The 18279-nt window shown below is 43.9% G+C and overlaps 2 protein-coding genes across 3 annotated transcripts in view; both read left to right on the top strand.

The window, feature by feature from the left end:
• LOC130524644 (bactericidal permeability-increasing protein-like) overlaps positions 1–18279 on the top strand; it is a 166954-nt gene that overhangs the window by 83502 nt on the left and 65173 nt on the right. The window lies entirely within an intron of this gene.
• The window catches only part of cntn4 (contactin 4), a 78100-nt gene that overhangs the window by 46847 nt on the left and 12974 nt on the right, over positions 1–18279 (top strand). For both annotated transcript variants that reach the window (XM_057030934.1, XM_057030935.1), the window contains exons 9-12: positions 1846–1985; positions 4770–4899; positions 5468–5618; positions 17538–17665. In XM_057030934.1, the coding sequence (XP_056886914.1) occupies positions 1846–1985; positions 4770–4899; positions 5468–5618; positions 17538–17665 (549 nt within the window). The remainder of the gene's footprint in view (positions 1–1845; positions 1986–4769; positions 4900–5467; positions 5619–17537; positions 17666–18279) is intronic.

Below are 18279 nucleotides of genomic sequence, written 5' to 3' on the forward strand. Positions count from 1 at the left end.
CTCCCTTCGCATTAAGCCTTTGAGACATTCGTCAGCAGTGTAAGCCAATGGAGGAATCAATAAGGGAGTCTCTTGTATTTCCAAGCAAGCTAAAGTAGGGAAGGAGTGTTGCATTCTGTTCGACAGGACAATGTGATGGTGTTGCTTTGTTATGGCACAATGCTCATTGTGGACACCTTCTGTGAATTTCTATTGCCACATATATATTTAAAAAAACAAGGTGTCCAGCTTTAGTCCCACTGCTAAAGCGACACACAACCAGTCAATGTTCCCCTTCCAACAATAAAAAAAAAACATGGACTTGGTGATGTTGATGGTCCTACAGATCAGATTTTCCTCTGGGTTCCTTGTTAAGGTTTGTTCTACTCAGGGGAGACGTTAATGCAACCCCCCGTCAGGTCAGTTCCCCTCTATTGTGTTCACATTTGTGTTTCTGCAGATTCGCTTCTACATTATCTCACTCTGGTTTCACTAACAAGGCTAATTCCCATCTCTCTCCTGCCTCTTGACGTTAGCTCTGATTGTATGCGCATTTGGCTCAGTGTGGTCAGAGATGGGCTGCCTGCTTCCATTCGGTAAGCTTTGACTGCAAGTCGATACGTACGCTGCAGGTGAGGGATGGAGTGAGGGTCCCTGGCAGCGAGGACAACAGCAGAACTCGTGATATGTTCTGTGGGTGGGGCGGGATCTCACTGCAGTAGCTTTGAATCAGATTTAGTCTCGCAGAGTAATTGAATCCGACATCTTTTCACGTAAACGTCTCTACTCGTGCATAAAGGCTTAAACTGCTGGTAGGAAAGATGTCACACTAATTCAATATTATAAGGCCAAGCAACAGCAATAAAGAGGTTAGTATAGATATGGCATTGCCTTGGAACAGAGGTCTTTCTCAGATGATGTACAGGAGCAGCAGTTCTCAGACAAAGAGACTGTAACCTTTTTTATCCTGAGCACAGATGGCAGCCGCCCAGCCTCCGCTCAAGTTAAATGTTAATGGCCTCAGTGCACCTCGCGCTGCAGCCCCGGTAGCTTTGTGGCCAATGCTTGCACATGTGATCCACAAATACAAATACTTTTTGATACTAGCCCAGATTCTGGTATGTGGGTTTCGCAGGAACGCAGCAGAGAAGACACAGATAATTCTCAGATACACAATGTGAGCAGACCACTACACAATTCTTCTTTTGAGGCATCATTTCACTCCAGAGCTAATAATAGCAGAATTGGACTGCTACTGAAAAGCATCCACAAAGGTCAGTCCTTGAGAGCTCCTTAAATGTAGTCCGTGCAGCACAAAAGTGCAGCAGGCTATTCCTCTTGTCCTGCCGAGTGGCCTTACACGAGGATGAGAACAGCTTTGAACTTCACATTACTCAGGCTGCACAAAGCCCTGTTTTACTTTACACTTGTTTGGGTTTCATCATTAACAACCTCCAGTTACTTGCAAGAAAGAGGGAGAATTCCTAATAATTATACCACCACTTACTCCCATTGCATTGAATGGGTGGGCTGCCTTAAAAAATGCATGATGCATGAAAGGAAGCTGCATATGTGGGCTTACATCAAATCTGAGACCAAACTCTGAGAGCATACCGTTTCTAAAGAACATCCTAATAATAGGCATTGAAAATAAGATTTATTTTCTCCTCAGTCTTTCCAAGCCTTAATAGATCCAACCACTCTGCCCTCATGGAAAAAAATACAATGATGATTCACAGGAACAATGTGTTGCAGAGATATGTATTTATATATGTATTTTGAGAGTCTGTGGAACTTTTGGTTTGGCTCATTTGTGGTTAATTTATAGTTGCATGAGTCAATAACCTACTTTTTTTCTGCTTTCAGCCCCTCCTCAACTCATTGAGAAACCCCGAGATGTCCAGAAGCTCATTGATGATTCGTTGGTGTGGGAATGCAAAGCCACGGGGAAGCCGAAGCCTTCTTACAGGTGGATGAAAAATGGCGAGAATCTGGAGCCCTCGGAGGTGAGTTCTGACCCGCAGGAGCGCAACTTTAAAATAAAAGACAAATTTGCCTCCAGCATGAATTACAGCAGCCCTGCCACGAATACCTCCTGCGGCGTCTGTGCCACTGCGTGACGAATGAGTGCAGGCGTTTCCGCTGCTTTCAGAGCGTTTCCGCTGCTGATTGTACAAACTGAATTACCTTTTATTACCGCCCTTTTCATCAAAACACGGCATCCTCAGATGAGTAAAATTCCACTTTACATTCATTTTGACAGTATTAGACACTTTCTCCTTTCTTTCTCTTTGACTGGAGACGAACCTCTAAACAGAATAAGTATTTCAGCTAGACTTTCAGTGATCCTAGAGCTTCTTTAATCTTCTGTTAAATCTCCCTTCACCAAATGCTGTTATTAATCCTGTGCCACCAAAGATGAAATGAGAGTTTCTTTGTATAAATACTCCATAGCCTACTTTCCCATTTTGGCCCGCTGCTCTCTCTGAATTCCCATTATACTGTAGCTACAATGATAAGAGATGAGCCTCCAGCAGCTCCACCCAGTTTACTTGTATTGTATATCAAAGTCTTGGCATTTGCAAACATGTGGCTTCATGCATCATGTTGGATTATTATATTGGATTCTTTTGCCAGCTTGTTTAGTAAAGATTGATCAGACACTCGAGCGCAGCTTGCACCTGATAAATAAACAGCCATTATGTTAATTTGCTTCATTATGCATAAAGGGGACATACGCATTGGAGAATATAGATTAATTGTTGGATGTTCTACATGTTTCTTGAGCGAAGCTCTGACTTGAGGCACAGCGAAGTCTTATGATATGCACACTTGGTTTGTTTTTACAGAATTCTAATCACCATTCTTGTGAAAATGTTTTAGCTTGGTTTGTAAAAGCTATTAAAAAGATCGCATATTTTATATCATCTTTAGCAGCTTTGATAAGTGTGCAGTGATAATTATCAGTGCACAGTTCATCACCACATTCCTTTTGTGTATGTATCCTGTTAATGTCACCTTCCGCCTACTCGCTTTTTTTCCCTGAACTCAATGCCATCAAATGAAAGTGCTTCTTTTTTCTTTTTTTTCATCTTTGAAAAGAGGCAAACCTCCACATCCAACTCTCTGGATTCAGAACTGTTGGCGGATGACTGAAGGTTGCAGCAGCTGCAGTTTCTCCCATAGAAATAATAAATGGTCATATTCTGCACGCATGGGTGAACGGATTAATCAGCAAAGGTGTTGCTTTGTTTGAAATGCCACCATTAACCACAGAGGCTTAATGAGTGGAAGAGGGAAAGGTCATTGGCGTAGGGAGCTGTGGGGAGAGGATGCACCATTTGTTGTTATTTATTACAGTGAATCAACCCATCAACTGGACTTGTGGTTCACTCAAAGTTAATTCCTTTAGGACTTTTTAAACATAGCCAAGTTGAAATGATAGTGGTTTTCTATGTTTGGAGACATTCATCTTGCACATTGGACCTTTAACTCCCCACGGTCAACATTTAAATAGCACAATTATTAAAGAGTTTGTTAAAGATCCTTCATTATGGTGTTTCCGGCATTGGTGCAGCCATTGTTTTTTGACTATTTCTACTCAAAGGGCTTCACTCTGCTGGCTTATTGACACTGGCTGCATGCCTGAGGGACAGTATATTGAAAGGAAACAGGATTTATGCTACTTAAAGGGGCCACCATTCCTGCTTCACTGTAGCATTTTAATAGCGCTGGTGAGTGTGAGATGTTACTGCCCAAAGACTGAATTCTCTCTTTTCGTCAAGTGGAGCAAATAGGCTGAGATGACTGTTTGTTCTTGCTATTGTGAAAGCACCGCTCATGAGCAGTGAGCGGTGCCGTCGCTGTGCTTTTCTTCACTTTGCTTTTACCTATTTTTCTTTTGCATCTTTCAATCATCAGATTGGTCTACTCATTCTTGTTGGCAATCACATTGCCAATCATCTTCCTTCAGCATAAGGTGTACAGATGGTCCCCCCCCAGGTCCCGGCATGAAAAACTGCTGATTTGAGGGGAACGTCATGCTTAATTAATAGCAGCCATAAATGTGAGAGCTTTCCATGCTGAGACTGATATACGCCACCATTTGCCTCCTTAGCCAGCAGGGATATTCGCCCCTGCACATCCAGAGTGTTCTGGAAATTCCGACACAACCTGCTCAAACACAGGATTAGGTTGTGATATTCCAGCGAGGACAGCCTCGCTTTTCATGTGGCGGTACCTTAATCCTTCCCCCCTGGGACTGCAGTTCAGGCCTACTCAGACACCCCGATGGAAATGGATTCTAATGATATTAAGAGTGAACACGAGGAAAACGGGAGATGAAGGGCATGAAGGCAGAACACGGCACAGAAATGTTGAAGAGTTCCATTCTGAGGTGAAGGTGTTGTTTGTGAACATCATAAACAGCAGTGCTGAAGGTTCTGCACAACCATGTAAACCAAGCACCCTGCCTATCTAGCTGCATCGCCACTCCAGGATAATATCCCCTTCTCCTGCTGAGAGGAAATGAGTCCTGCCATACAGTCGTAGATATAAATAGGGCACGGTTTTATTTCACTCTCATAAACATGCAGATTGATTAGGGTCATTTTCCGCAAGCCTGCCTGCATCCAACCAAGCCTTTCCCTCCATTAGTGATGAAAACCTAGATTTATTGCCACGTCTGTCTCTTCCAGACTATAATTCACTGGTCCAGTGGCTGGATGTTTTAATGTAGATGAGAGTGCGGAATAAGGTAATATTAAGGTCCTGCATCGCTGTGTTTGCAGGAACGCATACAGGTTGCCAACGGAGCCTTGTCAATCAGTCGTTTAACCCTGTCCGACACGGGAATGTACCAGTGTGTGGCGGGGAATAAGCACGGTGAAGCGTATTCCAACGCAGAGCTGCGAGTCATAGGTAAGACCCTGCCAATGTGTGTGTTGCCCCTGCTGTTTTGGAATGTAATGCATGCATAAAGTGTGTGTGTTGGCAGTTGTAGAAGTCATTTGTGTATGTTCACGCCTCTGTTCAACACTGCCAGATGACCTCCGGCCTCTGTCTTATTTGCCTCTAATTGAAAAGCATTAATTAGAAGACGGATGCATGAGGCTGACAGTGATGTATGCCAAGGCAGCTTTGCTCACTAGCCTCACCCATCTGCCTTGTCATGACTGTCACTCTCCAGCTCTTTACTGGCAGCAGTTCTCATTCACTATTCATCCCCCAACTTGTCTCATCTTGATGATACTGCTGATGGATATCAGCCTCCACAGACCAAGACTTATAGAACAAATTCAAGAGTAAAGGATGCCAAATGGGGACAAAACCTAACACTTGTGGAGCTGAAAATGGAGCTTAAGTAATTCATGTCCAACAGTTTTACAGAAATAATGAGATCTGAGATAACCGTAATACCACGACTTATCAGCCATGTTTTTCTAACTGTGCAAACATTTCTGGCTTTAACATTCAGCTCTTTTCTCAGCTGTTGCTCCAGACTTCTCTCAAAATCAACTAAAGAGCCAGACGCTGGTGAAGGCGGGAGGGGACGCACTAATCGAGTGCAAGCCCAAGATGTCTCCTTGGGGTGTGGTGTCATGGCGGAAGGGCAGCGACCCACTCAGAGAAAGCAACAGGTAACGCTAATGTTACACGTTTTGTCCTTGATCCAGTGATGGGGTGTGCTGCCTCTGCCATCCAGTGTCCATGCGATGGACATTTCTTTTGTTTGTGACCTCTGTGGTGTCGCCAAACTGTGGCAATGAATGGAAAATGCATTGAGACTGGCCAGAAAACTGGCTTGTTTGACTGGCCCTTTTACCTGGCTTCACAAATCTTCATGTCTTCATCTTCAGATGCAAAGGAAAACATTCCTACTTTTGTCTGTTCCTGTGTTTATCATTGTTACAGTTACAGAAAACCTTTAAAAGCTGCCGTTAAAAAACTTTACCGCGGCATGTCCCTGGAGAAACTTTAGGGAGCACTAACAGACATGCTGACGGAGCAGTGGTTAATGGGGTTTGGCTTCTTTATCTCCAGATCTTTAGAGGTGGCCGCTGACTGAGAAAATTCTAAAGCTAATCGAGTATTTTTCACCTCTATTTATCACCTCAGGAATGAATAACTTACCAAAAAATCCAGTTGTTTGCGCAGGGCTTGTTTTCTTCTCACGTGTCCTTTTGAAATGATCTTAGCATGGCGCCATGTTTGACCTCGGAGTGGACCCCACTTGATGAATTGCATTTGCACATCGGTCTGAATGAAGTAAGAAGTCTTGCCTGGCCGTCTCCGTGCAGATAGGGGTCATCCATCGGGTGTCACCATTCTAGCATGACTCTGCTCGGGGCTTATGTGCACGGTGACCTGCCAACCTTTGCATATATACAAAACTCTGTTGTTGCTTGTCAAACAAAGTGCCTGGAATTTGCATAGTGGACTCGCTGCTGCTGCCCTTCACCTGCCCCGGGCCGTCTCCATCACCCTCGTCACCCAAAATAGCATGTTGGCTATTTGGGTAAAAGTTTACAGCCACATTAAATCAGCACAATATAATGAAGAGTTTACCTGAGAGCCTTGTTGCAGCTTCTTCAATCGCATCTGGTTGAATCACTCATGCTGTTTGATGGTGCAGAACAGTGGTTAAAAGAGGTTTCTGGAGTGAATGCGGGTTTGATTAAGCTCCCGTTGTTGGTTCATTTAGGCGTCTGTGGCAGAGATCGCAGGTGTGAATTGTGATCCTGAACCATATAAAACAACCTGCAGATGAGGAGCTTAAGCTGCTTATGTTATTTCTACCGTGCCCGTAAATAACAACCATCTCTCTGTCCTTTCTTCCAATCTCTGGCTAATCTACACAGCAGCCCCAAATATTTGCTTTATATTAAATCTTGCAAAGTTTAAGCTGCCAAAAATAGCAAAAGATAAGCAAGAATCAAGATAAATACTTAAGCTTTGGCATTTTTAAAGATAATACAGGCTGCTGAGTTTGTCGAAAGAAAATAATGAAACAACTTAGTTGTCAGTTTGTATTTTTCAGAAATATTTCTATTATATAATAAATGAAAACAATTATTTTGGCTGAATATACATCTGTTAATTGGCTCAAATAATGAAGGATGAAGCACAATTAAAATATAAATGTGTGCTCCTTCTATCGTCTCTCATGTCTCTGATCTACAATATAGGTCCACGTGTCCTATGCCGCACCAAGGCCTAGAAAGGCACCTGTTATTGTTTTTATTAGCGGCGTTGTCTTTCAAATAGCTCCCATGTAATAGCCGTCCTGCATGTCGGTCGACCACAGCATTCAATCCTTCGCTTGTTGTGAAAATCAAAATCAAAAGCCTTCACAGATGTGAGCCAGAGACGCGCTTGGGTGAGCAGCAAATAATGAGACAACCAGCATGCTGCTCTTCCACATTACCTGTCTGATGAGCGCAGAAGCAACGTTTCGTGCTTGTCAACTTCTTTTTTTGTTTGTTTTTTGTAAAGTAAATGTGATTGTCTGGATGTTCAATCTGTGTGTGTGTGTGTGTGTGTGTGTGTGTGTGTGTGTGTGTGTGTGTGTGTGTGTGTGTGTGAGAGTGTGTGTGTGTGTGTGTGTGTGTGTGTGTGTGTGTGTGAGAAGATTAATTGCCTTAATTGCATTAAGACTTTGGTGGAAAGTGAACCGGTGTCACCAGCTGGGTAATCCATCTTCATAGCTGCAGCCCCATTTTTTATTCTTTTTTTTTCTACAGAGCACCACTAGCAGGGTTGGGAGGGTCCTTATCTACCCTAGACAAGCCTGCAGGGACAAGGTTTAGATGACATCAGCTGAAACAAAGCAGCTGAGAGCGCAGAGCAAGTCTTGCTGATGAGTGTAAGCGGGCTGCACCAGCCACGGAACAACACGCCACCTCCATCCGTAGGTGGCCGCAAGACATCGAGTTTGTTAGTCAACTCATTAGAGCAGACGCACTCAATCAGCTGTCCTGTCGTGTGTCGCCCCAGGATGTTCTGTTCCCGATAACTGCCTCCTGCCTTTATTAATATCTTACTTTTCTGCGCTGCCAGACATGCAGATATTCACTCCTGAAATTTCAGCCTTTCCAAAAGCGTTTTTATCAGCAGAGGGTAGTGCTAAAGCGCTCTGGGTGTGGCAGGAACAAATCCCCCCCCCTCCCTTCTGTTGGAGGCGCTCTCATGCTGCAGCGTGTTCCAGCTTAAACATGTGACCTTGTGCACATGGGGCTTTTAAGCTCCGGTCCCCACTTATCCTCCTCTTTAGGACACGGTCAGATATGAATCATGTTCTCTGTAGCTCTGACAATGTCAAGCAAAATCAGCCGGGGCAGTTTGCTGCAGATACTTTGTTTTTAATAGTATATTTTTCACTGTAGGTCTGCAGATGTCCCGAGGAGGCAGCTCATGCTCCTTTATGGATATTAATCACTGGAGAGTTTGGTACCCTAAGAAAAAAACCACTCACCTGTAGGTGCACAAGAGAGGAAAACTTAAATGTATTTACTGTCTTAAATGAGCAGGTGTTGTAAATATGATGCAGATCTTGTTTCGGTAGTCAAACGTCTTCTGATGTTTGATGACATTAAATTAGAACCTTATGTGTTCAAGCTTTTTTTTCCCCATTTAGCGGTAATATAATTCCATTTCTCCATCAGCGTCAAGGCAAACATATTTGCGGAGGGGCTCAGATCGCTGCTGCAGCAGCGTGCTGTTGGGAGTGTAACCGTTTGAGTGACACCTTTGAACAAGGTTAGTACAGGAACCTTGTTGCCAAGGTAACATCTCTTCAAAGTTTCATCAGCTCCATCTTGCACAAGATTAGTGGTTTCACACAGCTAAAGACGTGCAGTCCTACAGCAGAGACACAAGAGGATGGGAGCCCGAGATCGTATAGTTTCAAGGAGCGTTTTATACATCACATAACTTTTTATTCCTGGAACAGTGCAGAATCTCTCCAGTGTTACCAGTAAAGTAGCACTGGATAGTTTAAAGTTTAAATTCACTGAATCAAATTTACAATAAAACATTCAGTTCCGCTGAAATGGTCTCGGTCTTAACAGCTCGGTTGGCCAGTGGTCAAAAATAGTTTCAACTGGTAGCTTTGCTTGCAGCACAATAAAGCTGAAGCACTATCTCGCTGGGAAACAGCCCCTCCTCTGTGGTTCAAAGCATCTAAATCAACATTCACGCTGCGCTGATATAAAAAAAAAGATCCGTCACACATTTTAAATAAATGAAATGAAGCTGCTATTTGACAGGGAAGCGGCAGACAAAGGACACCGGGGATGTTTTCAGTCGACTGGCCAGATGGCTCAAATGTTGTGCATCGCTGGACAGTGAAAAAGTGTGTGTGTGTGTGTGTGTGTGTGTGTGTGTGTGTGTGTGTGTGTGTCCAGGGTGGGATGGACCTGTGCGCTCTTCTTCCTTTTCAACAGTCAACAACCCCTTATTTATACAGTATTTCTCTCATTTTTAAACCTAAAAAACCATTTGATTCCTGATATGAGCCTAGATGATCCATTGTTGTTTCAGCTGTTTTCTCACATGTTGCATATCAAACGATGTCAAACGTGGTTTATTTGCTGTGGACAAAACGCGTCTCGGTCCGCGTCGAGCAGCTTGAGATAAGTGGATCACGTGTTTCTCTGAAAACAAGCTGCTTGGAAAGTGGCCTAAATGTGAGCCATCTTTCTCCCCCATATTTCCTTTTTTTTAGGACTTAAAACAAATCAAGCAGATATAGGCAGACTTTTAATCCAGCTTTTTGACTTTTGCCAAGGTATAACACGCGTTGAAGAGCACGGGGGGACACGAATCAGTGCTCCTGTGAAATTACTAGTGCGAGATGCTCCGTGACTCATTTTCTGCCTGGGGCCTTGTGGAAATGATCTGCTTGCTGTGTTTAAAGCTTCAAATGCTGTAGGTACAAACTCTAAAGGACAGGTTTTTGAGCGGCTCGCTGATTTAAAGTGAGCGACACCGGAGGCCGTCTCTATGTGGTCTGGATGCTGGTTAGTCTGATAGCATGAGCAAAACAACACGAGAGATTGGCCCGGTCCCATCTGCAGCCGTTCCCACTGTGGATCTTACATGGCTGCGACACTGGCAGGGTAAATACGGGTGGCTGTCACCGTGAAAGAAGAGATCTCTTGCAGAGTGATCTGCATTTATGGTCAATCTGCTCTGGCAGGCTCTCTGCAGAAAGCCTCAGAGTCAGGAGAACGCCCAACCCTGCTGGAGGAGCCAGAGCAGCACATTTGACATTCCTTTATTGCATATCTCCTTCCCGTTCAGTAGTGCTTTTGCTGCCTTCAGAAAACTTTCTAAAAGGGTTCCGTCAAATGTCCCTGAGTTTGACTATGGGAAGGGCTGATAAGCCCCTGCAGGTACAGGTGTGTTAATAAAGATGGTAATTAAATGATTCCCGGTCTGCTTTCGCTCAGACCCATCCTGCATGCTGTTAAAGCTATTAAAAACATTGTTTACATTGTTTAAATGTCACTTCACATTTTCCTCACCAGATCTCTAATTTCCTCATTTGGCTCTAATTGAACATCTGCTGGTGAAGTGGAGTTTTAACTCTATGGAGGATAGTGGTGCCCAAGATGAACACTGAAAGGCTGTGTGCCCAGAAAGACCTCACTCATTGCTTTACCTACTGAAAATAGGCTACAGTCTGGACAGCTAACTGCCTCTTTTCATTTGGATTTGGCCTGCACCTCTCCATCCAGGCTCTGGGCCACATGAGAGGTGCACGGGTGCTCTCTCTCCTGAGAATGGGAGCAAGCCAGAGATTAACGCTTTGCTGATCCTGCAGACAACGTCCGATCCTGTTCAGTGGCGCTTGCTAGCAAACACATCCACATAGCAGATTAAATGTTTTATTTATCCAAACACGTCTCAGAGCTAGGGCTGCTCAGGAGGCAGAAATAATCTCGGTTGAACCTCAATCTTCATCCATTTCTGTAGAAGGGCGGACAGCAAATGTTGAGCTTCGTTAGCTGGAAAAGCAAGGATGTTATTGGACGTGCAATTTATAACAGAGCATCTAAATATGTTCAATTATATTTAGATACCGAGACGCAAGTTTGAAATCCAACGGTATGTTTAGAAGAGCCGTAGTGAAGGTCACTCAGCTTCAGTGACAGATGAATATTCCAGTATTTATCTGTTTGTGTTGCACATGGCTGTGCTGGGCTAGTAGCAGCGGGTTAACATGATAATTATGATAATTATAGTCAACGCTGTAGGATACATGGGCCTTTAGAGGTTACCTAACCACGCTTACTTTGCCACATGATGTCATAAACACTAGTTAATTTTTTTATTGATGTTTTTATTGATATCCCCTTTAAACAGTAGCTAGTTTTCAAATGTCACATCCAACATGGAGAAAGGTCAGAAAAACAGCACACTTGCAGGCAAGTATGAATAATTTGAGCATAAATGGCAGCCACTGCAGACTACCACACAGATGACTACGGTAAATATCTCAACGATATTTTAGAGATTGCTTTTTCCTCCTTTTTGTCTGGTGCTCACTTCACCACCGGCTGTATCAGTCACCTCTGCGGCTGCACATGAGCCGGTTTGATTTGTTCCTCTCAGAAGGAACCTCTGGATTTGATAAGCACGTAACCTTAATGCACAGTCGTGGGTTACTGGTGTTAGCAGGTTCCTGCCAACGATCAATCTGAATCCTTTGATTCTGGGGTCTAATTGTGCAGAAATTTTTCTGTCGTTTCTCCACATGCACTAATGTTGGCACTTAAAGCTGCCAAAGCAACTGCCCCCAACAGTTACAGCAGATTTTTAGAACCAGGTCCATGTTTCAGATTTACTAGATTTGCTGTGCTGCTGGTGCTTGTAGGTCCATTCAAAATGGTGCAAAGAAGGATGAGGTTGGATTTGGATTCACAAACCAAAGACAGAAAAATAGCTTCTCAAACCGCCGAGTGAATTAAGTCAAATAAATACTAACGGAATTCTGAGATGTCTGCAGAGATTAGGTCAAAACGCTCTTCACCCATCTGCATCCCAAACTCTGCTCACCAGGATTATTTTTATCTGCAAGACTTTGGCTGATATCATTTTTCAAAGCGAGGATGTGCCAGCGCAGCATGAGTAATCCATCTTGGCTCTTTTGACAATTTCCTGTGGAACATGTATGTGCTCCTTATTCCTGAAGGGAACCTCAGCACACAGGAGCAGACTAATATCTCTGTAAGGGGAAAGGACCAGGAGAGCAATTTGTGATTAAAGGAATCCTCTGGAAGTCCATACGCAGACTTCTCTGCAGCCCAGCCAGATAAACTCCCTCGCCTCACAATGCAATTACTGACACAATCACACCATGTTCCACAGGCGGGAATAAGGAGCTCTCACTCAACCGGCTTCATTAAGACACCTTCCTATAAAAAATTCACAGTTTTACACAACATTTATTCTGAGGGGGTTCATTTGCACGGAGGTCTTTAGACAGTAGAAACTGTGTGTGAGAGAGAGAGAGAGAGAGAGAGGGAGTTAAAGAGAAAATGAGGTTTTCATTGTTTTTCATTAAAGCCATCGATAACACATTGACATTATTTTCATGCCTGAGGAGGCCGTCATGTAATCCTGGGCCCTTTTTCACTTTAATGTTGAAATGGGACTAGATAACGAAATGTGTTGCAAATTTAATTTACTTCATCTCAGCATTATGAAAATTCTAGCTCAACTTTTCCTCTGGGGAAAAAAAAGAGCGGTGACTTCGTGGAGCTTTCGGCGTCCTGACACCAGCGTGTGCTTCCTCTCTGACTGGGAGAACAACAGAAGCAGGCAGCACAACTGTTCATTTCAGAGAGCAAAAGATTAAAACTTGCCTCATGGAGCGTTGGCATCACTGTCCCCTCCCAGTGGTTTAATTTTTTATTTTTTTTGGAAGTTCTTTTTTTAAAGCAATTTTGCCAAAGTGGCGTGAACACTAACTAGCGCTCTGGAGAAACATGTCAATACACAGGACAGTCAAAGGGAAAATTCCACCTATCGCTTGCAACTATTGTTAAAGTAGCAAAAAAGAAGGAAAGAAAACATCACGTTGCCCAGCATGAGGTGTCTTTGTTAAGACTGGAAGAAAGGGTCTTTGTTCTGTCGGTGGTGCTGACGGACCTGCTCTGTCTGCTAGCAAGAACTTCTTGCAGCAGCATCTGCAAAGGTATTTGCTGTATTTATATTGAACTTTGATTGATTCTCCTCTGTCTGATGGGCCTTTTCACCAGATTGATTGCAACCGTTAGCTAGTTGCAGTGATTTTATATAAACAAGAGACTGGCAGAGTAAACTTTCGTCGAGCTCCCACATCATTTCTAACACTCCTGGGATGATTAACGGTAATTCTTTTTTGTGGTTGTTGTTTTTGGCCACCAGACATTTTTCATCATGCCATCACACAATATCTGGCATATTTAGAGTACAACCCCAGCTCTTACCATATTTCTTAGGCATACTAAGTGTCAGATGTTGTGCACGGCTCGGCAAACCCATCCTGAAGCCCTATAAATATTCCAAATATTAAATCGATGGCATTCCCGATGTGCATGATTTGACACAATGGTTGTTAGTTTGAACAACTTGCACATTTGCATGAGGCGGCAGCCACATGCACGATGTTATGATGAGCATGTGAAGCTTGGTGCCACGACAGCTGTGACAAATATGCCTGCAGTTCTCCAGTCGTAAGGCTTTAAATGTGGGGTTTTTTGGTAACGTTCTGAAGCAGAATTATAGAAATGAGGGAAATGATAGTGGGCCTCTGAATCAGTCTGCATTTATACCCTATTACATTATATAAATATTAATAATAATCAGGGTGTACAAACAGATTTAAGGCCTAATCAGCTTGCTAAACTTTTCCAATTATCTTCTTGCTTCACCGAATCTCTAACTAATCACACTGTGATGGTGTTGTGACACTTTGCTTTTATTCGGTGTGATTTGTCATGAAAGTCGAAATGTTGGTTTCCTGTGTGCAAATTTGCACAATGTCTTTGTGGAAGACAACTGTTTGGGCTGTTAAGGTATATTTAACTTGAGAAGGAAGCTCATCATAGCACCTTAGAAGTTTGGCTGAAGTCCATCTAGCAGCGGAGGCTTCCTGTCCCAGGCTTGTGCCGCACAGCTGGGCTTGTTTATGCCGTCGATGGGGCTGTTTCTCTTCAGCCCCGCTCACTGTGGGAACTGGGGAGGCAGCCTCTCAATTTATCACAAGCGGTCCCTCCCCTCAGAGCTCTTGGGGGGTTTTCTAGCAGTCAAGAGCATAGATCAACACCTGAAGTCGGGTCCCACCCCTTTGTCCCAGCTGACGGGATATCATGACCTCACCTTTTTCTCCGCTCACTTGCAGCATTACAATCGCTCGCCTCCAGCACTGTTAGCAACACTGGCATTTTGATACAATTATGATTAGAAACATCACCCGCAGGTAGGTCGATGGTGGTCAATGCGGGTTGGAAATAGTAACACAGACCAAACTCGCCTTATCTGTGAGCTCACTGTGGTAGCCAACACATCCCCCGCAATCATCTTTTCCACACTTCCCTTTATTGACTGGCAGCCGGGAGCGCACGGCTGCTGTAGCGGCGAGCCGAGCAAACTGCACATCCACTGAGGCGGTGATCTCCACGCCGTGATTGTGTGTAGGAGGGCTGTGCAGAGACTAATTACATGGTGAAATCAGCGTAAGCTGGTGATGATCACTCTTCCTGGGGTCTCACGGCTGAGCAATTCCACTGATAGAATCTTAACCCCGACTTTTCACAAGCCTGTTTTATTTACCCTGTTTATTAAGAACAGACGGACACGGAGCCACCCAGCAGTCTCGCTACCACGCGGCTGTGGCATCTTGGAGTCGCTAAGTATTCATGAAGAGTCACTTTAAACCTCTCAAATCACAATCTAATCTGTGATTAGGCGCATTGTTTGCCAGCTGAATTTTCATGAGTGCCCTTCTGTTCTTCGAAGGTATTAGCTCATCCAGACGCCCGACTTCATTTTAGTATCTGAAGTTCCCGCTGTTACCGTTGGGAACTCGCGGCGCATTCAAGGACCACGCAGTACTCCACGGCGCTTTTTTCTGTGACTCCTCCGCATAGTGACAGTTTCCTCTGAAGATGTAGATTTTATCAAACAGATCAAAGGCAAAAATATGTCTGAATGAAACATCAAAACAAGGCTTTCAAGTGCCTTTTTGGTTGCACGGAGGCATCGTCTGCATCTGCTAACAGCTTCTCAAAGAGAATCTGAGGAAATAACAAAAACAGGCTTTTACTTCACACCGAGCTCTTCGCTGAGATTTCCATTTCAATGTGGCCGTGATGGCTGCTCCGCGACTGATCTTATTTGTCTCTTTCATCCTGCCCTGTAGCAGGGAGCACCAGCACTGTACAGTCCCGGTCTTCAGAGGCTCGATCGTGTCCAAAATACACACCTGGTTTTTTGGGGGAGGGCGCAATAGTGCATTTGGCCATCGGAGCCTTGTTCAAAATAGTCACCTTCTTTCTGGGGGGATTATTGCTGTGTCCATTAAACCCGTGTAAGACCGGGATGAGAAGGAAGGCACTTGTGTTCATCTCGCACGTGAATTATTAATAGCGGCTCCTTTGCCGGCCTCTCTCGGGATGGAGGTGGGAAATGTCTCCTCACATAATGGGCACATCGCGCAGACATGTTGTCTGAGCTTCCACAGCGATGAGGGGAGGTGGGAGCAAAACTGTAACACGCTAATAGTAAGTTTCATCACTTATTCACTCTGCCTTACGACGACTCGCCGCTGTTGACCTCATGTGCCTCGTGTTCCATTAATTCCAGAGTATAATGTGGAACTATTGTGCAGACCTGCTCCTCCTCTCTCTCTCTTTTAATGGCGATAAAGCCATACTTCTCCCAGGTTCACCTTCAACCACTGTAAGCAGCCAATGGCTACTAAACAGTATTGGCTCAACAATGGTGCCACCAAGGGTTTGAAGCTCCATTATACTCCTGCGCAGCAACACTTGTTTGCATTCTGCAGCAGCCCCCAAATGCATGGTTCACGTCCTGTGAAGTCCTGAGATGCTGTTGCGTCCCTGGCGACAGAATGATGTGAGAGCCCGATGCACTTGGATAGACTGTAGTCTGCTGCGAGTCAGCGCCAGTGAAATTCAAATGGGTCAGTGCCTGTTCTAGTTAAAGGAACATGCTTTTTTTTTAGTTTGGCTGATTGAAAAGAGGCCACGAGAGTTCAGACGCTTTGTCTTTTCCTCAAAAAACATTTGTCAGCCAAACCTTGCACAGAGCACGAGCTGCATCCTTCTCTTGAAATGTTCAGCCTTTTAAATATGCTGAGCCCGCTCAGACTCGTGGGTAGTGATAGGAATGGGGCGTAATCTGCCGTCTCACACTCTCATGCACCTCCTGTAACTGTTGGGAATGCTTGGCAGCATTTTCATTTTATTTTTTTAATCTATCCTGATATAAAGCAGGGCGACCCAGCAGTGGCGTGTGGTTTTAGCTGGCGCTCTCAACTGTCTTCTCGCTTTCTTATCACCCCCTCAGCACTTGAAAGAGGCCCACTGAAGCTTCATGTCAGATCATCATCACCTCATCATAACGGCTGTAAAATATAGAAACAAGATAAAGAAAGCACTCATCCCTCCGACTGATGGACAGCAAAACCGGATGGTTGTCCTCGTGTAAAAAGTGAACTAACAGCAACCAAATAATTTGAACTTGGGATAACACATAGGTTGCCATGGTGATTTTATTTGCAGAGAGAACGGTCCACGTGGTCAATCATGCAATCCTGCACCATTTTAGCTGTCATTCTTATATACAATTTTATCATAGCTTTTATTTTAAGATAAAAAGAAATTCACTCTTACCCCAACAGGACAAAAATGGCATTAAATGTTTTTAAATTAATTAGGCTTGATTTGATGAGTTTGAGGTTTGTTCTATCTTTGACTCTCCCAAATACCTTGTTTTCAAGGACACAATTTCCATAAAGCTTGTTATGAAGGAAATGTCAAGTTATGTTAAAGACTTTTGACCTTTTTGGAAGCAGTGGGGCTATTGTTTAAAGGGCATGGAGCCACTGTTGCCCCAGATAACTCCTGCAGAATCCATCCTGCAGAAAATACATCTGTTTTTCACAGCATTGTTCCCTGGTGCTAAACTCAATTGGAGATCCTGAGAAATGTTTTGTGTTGGTTACTTTTGTCAAATATTTCCACCAGTGGCATTTCCAGACAGGCTCGGAAAGCCATCAATGCTGAAATCAGAACATTTTTGGCCGATGCGAAAATGATACTTTAAATTCCTGCCTCAAAATGTGCTTCCTTCTTTTGAAGCTGTGACTGCTCGAACCTCCATCCATTCATCCATTCATGTTCTTTAAACCATCCTTCATTCCTGATCAAGCTCAAGAGGAAAAGAAAATGATTTCAATGATGCAGTTCTGTGAAAAGTGTCATTTTTATTCCTTAAATCCAAGGATCAGATGAGTTATTGTCCCTGATGTCTTTTGATTGCTGCAGGATCTCCATTCTGGCCAACGGCAGCCTTCGGATTTGGAATGCAACGAAATCTGATGCTGGTCTTTACACGTGCATTGCGAGGAACCAGTTTGGGGTGGCCAGCAGCACAGGAACCCTCTCAGTAAAAGGTATTTCATCTGAATTTGATGCATTTTAGGGCAATTTCCTTGCATTGCTATTCAAGTTTTGTTGCTGGAAAAAAAAGAAAACACTCATTTAAATAGAAGAATAATATTTGGAGCGGTAAGGTCCACACAGCCATCAGGCATGATTGCTACCTGACGGCACTTAGCAGCCCATCTGATCACCTGATCCCCTATTTTTATGGGTTGCTGTCTGTTCCTCTCAGCCTTGTGTCATCAGGAGGGCTGCTAAATGTTCCCAGAGTTCACGAAAGACCCGTCACTTTAGCTGAGTTGACAGCAAAGGGCTGCAACAAAATGTCAGATAAAATTAGACTGACCCCAGCTGTGATCACCTTAAAATCCTCGTCAAAAAAACCGAACTGGGGTTAGGGTGTGTGTGTGTGTGTGTGTGTGTGTGTGTGTGTGTGTGTGTGTGTGTGTGTGTGTGTGTGTGTGTGTGTGTGTGTATGTATATATACACACACACACATACATACATACATACACACACACACACACACACACACACACACGCACCTGTCTGCACTGTAAAATCACTCGTGTAAATCACCATCAGGGCATGTTCCTTTTTCTGCTGAATTATAAAAGACAGATTT

This window comes from Takifugu flavidus, chromosome 4 (assembly GCF_003711565.1).
Source record: "Takifugu flavidus isolate HTHZ2018 chromosome 4, ASM371156v2, whole genome shotgun sequence".
NCBI lineage: Eukaryota > Metazoa > Chordata > Actinopteri > Tetraodontiformes > Tetraodontidae > Takifugu > Takifugu flavidus.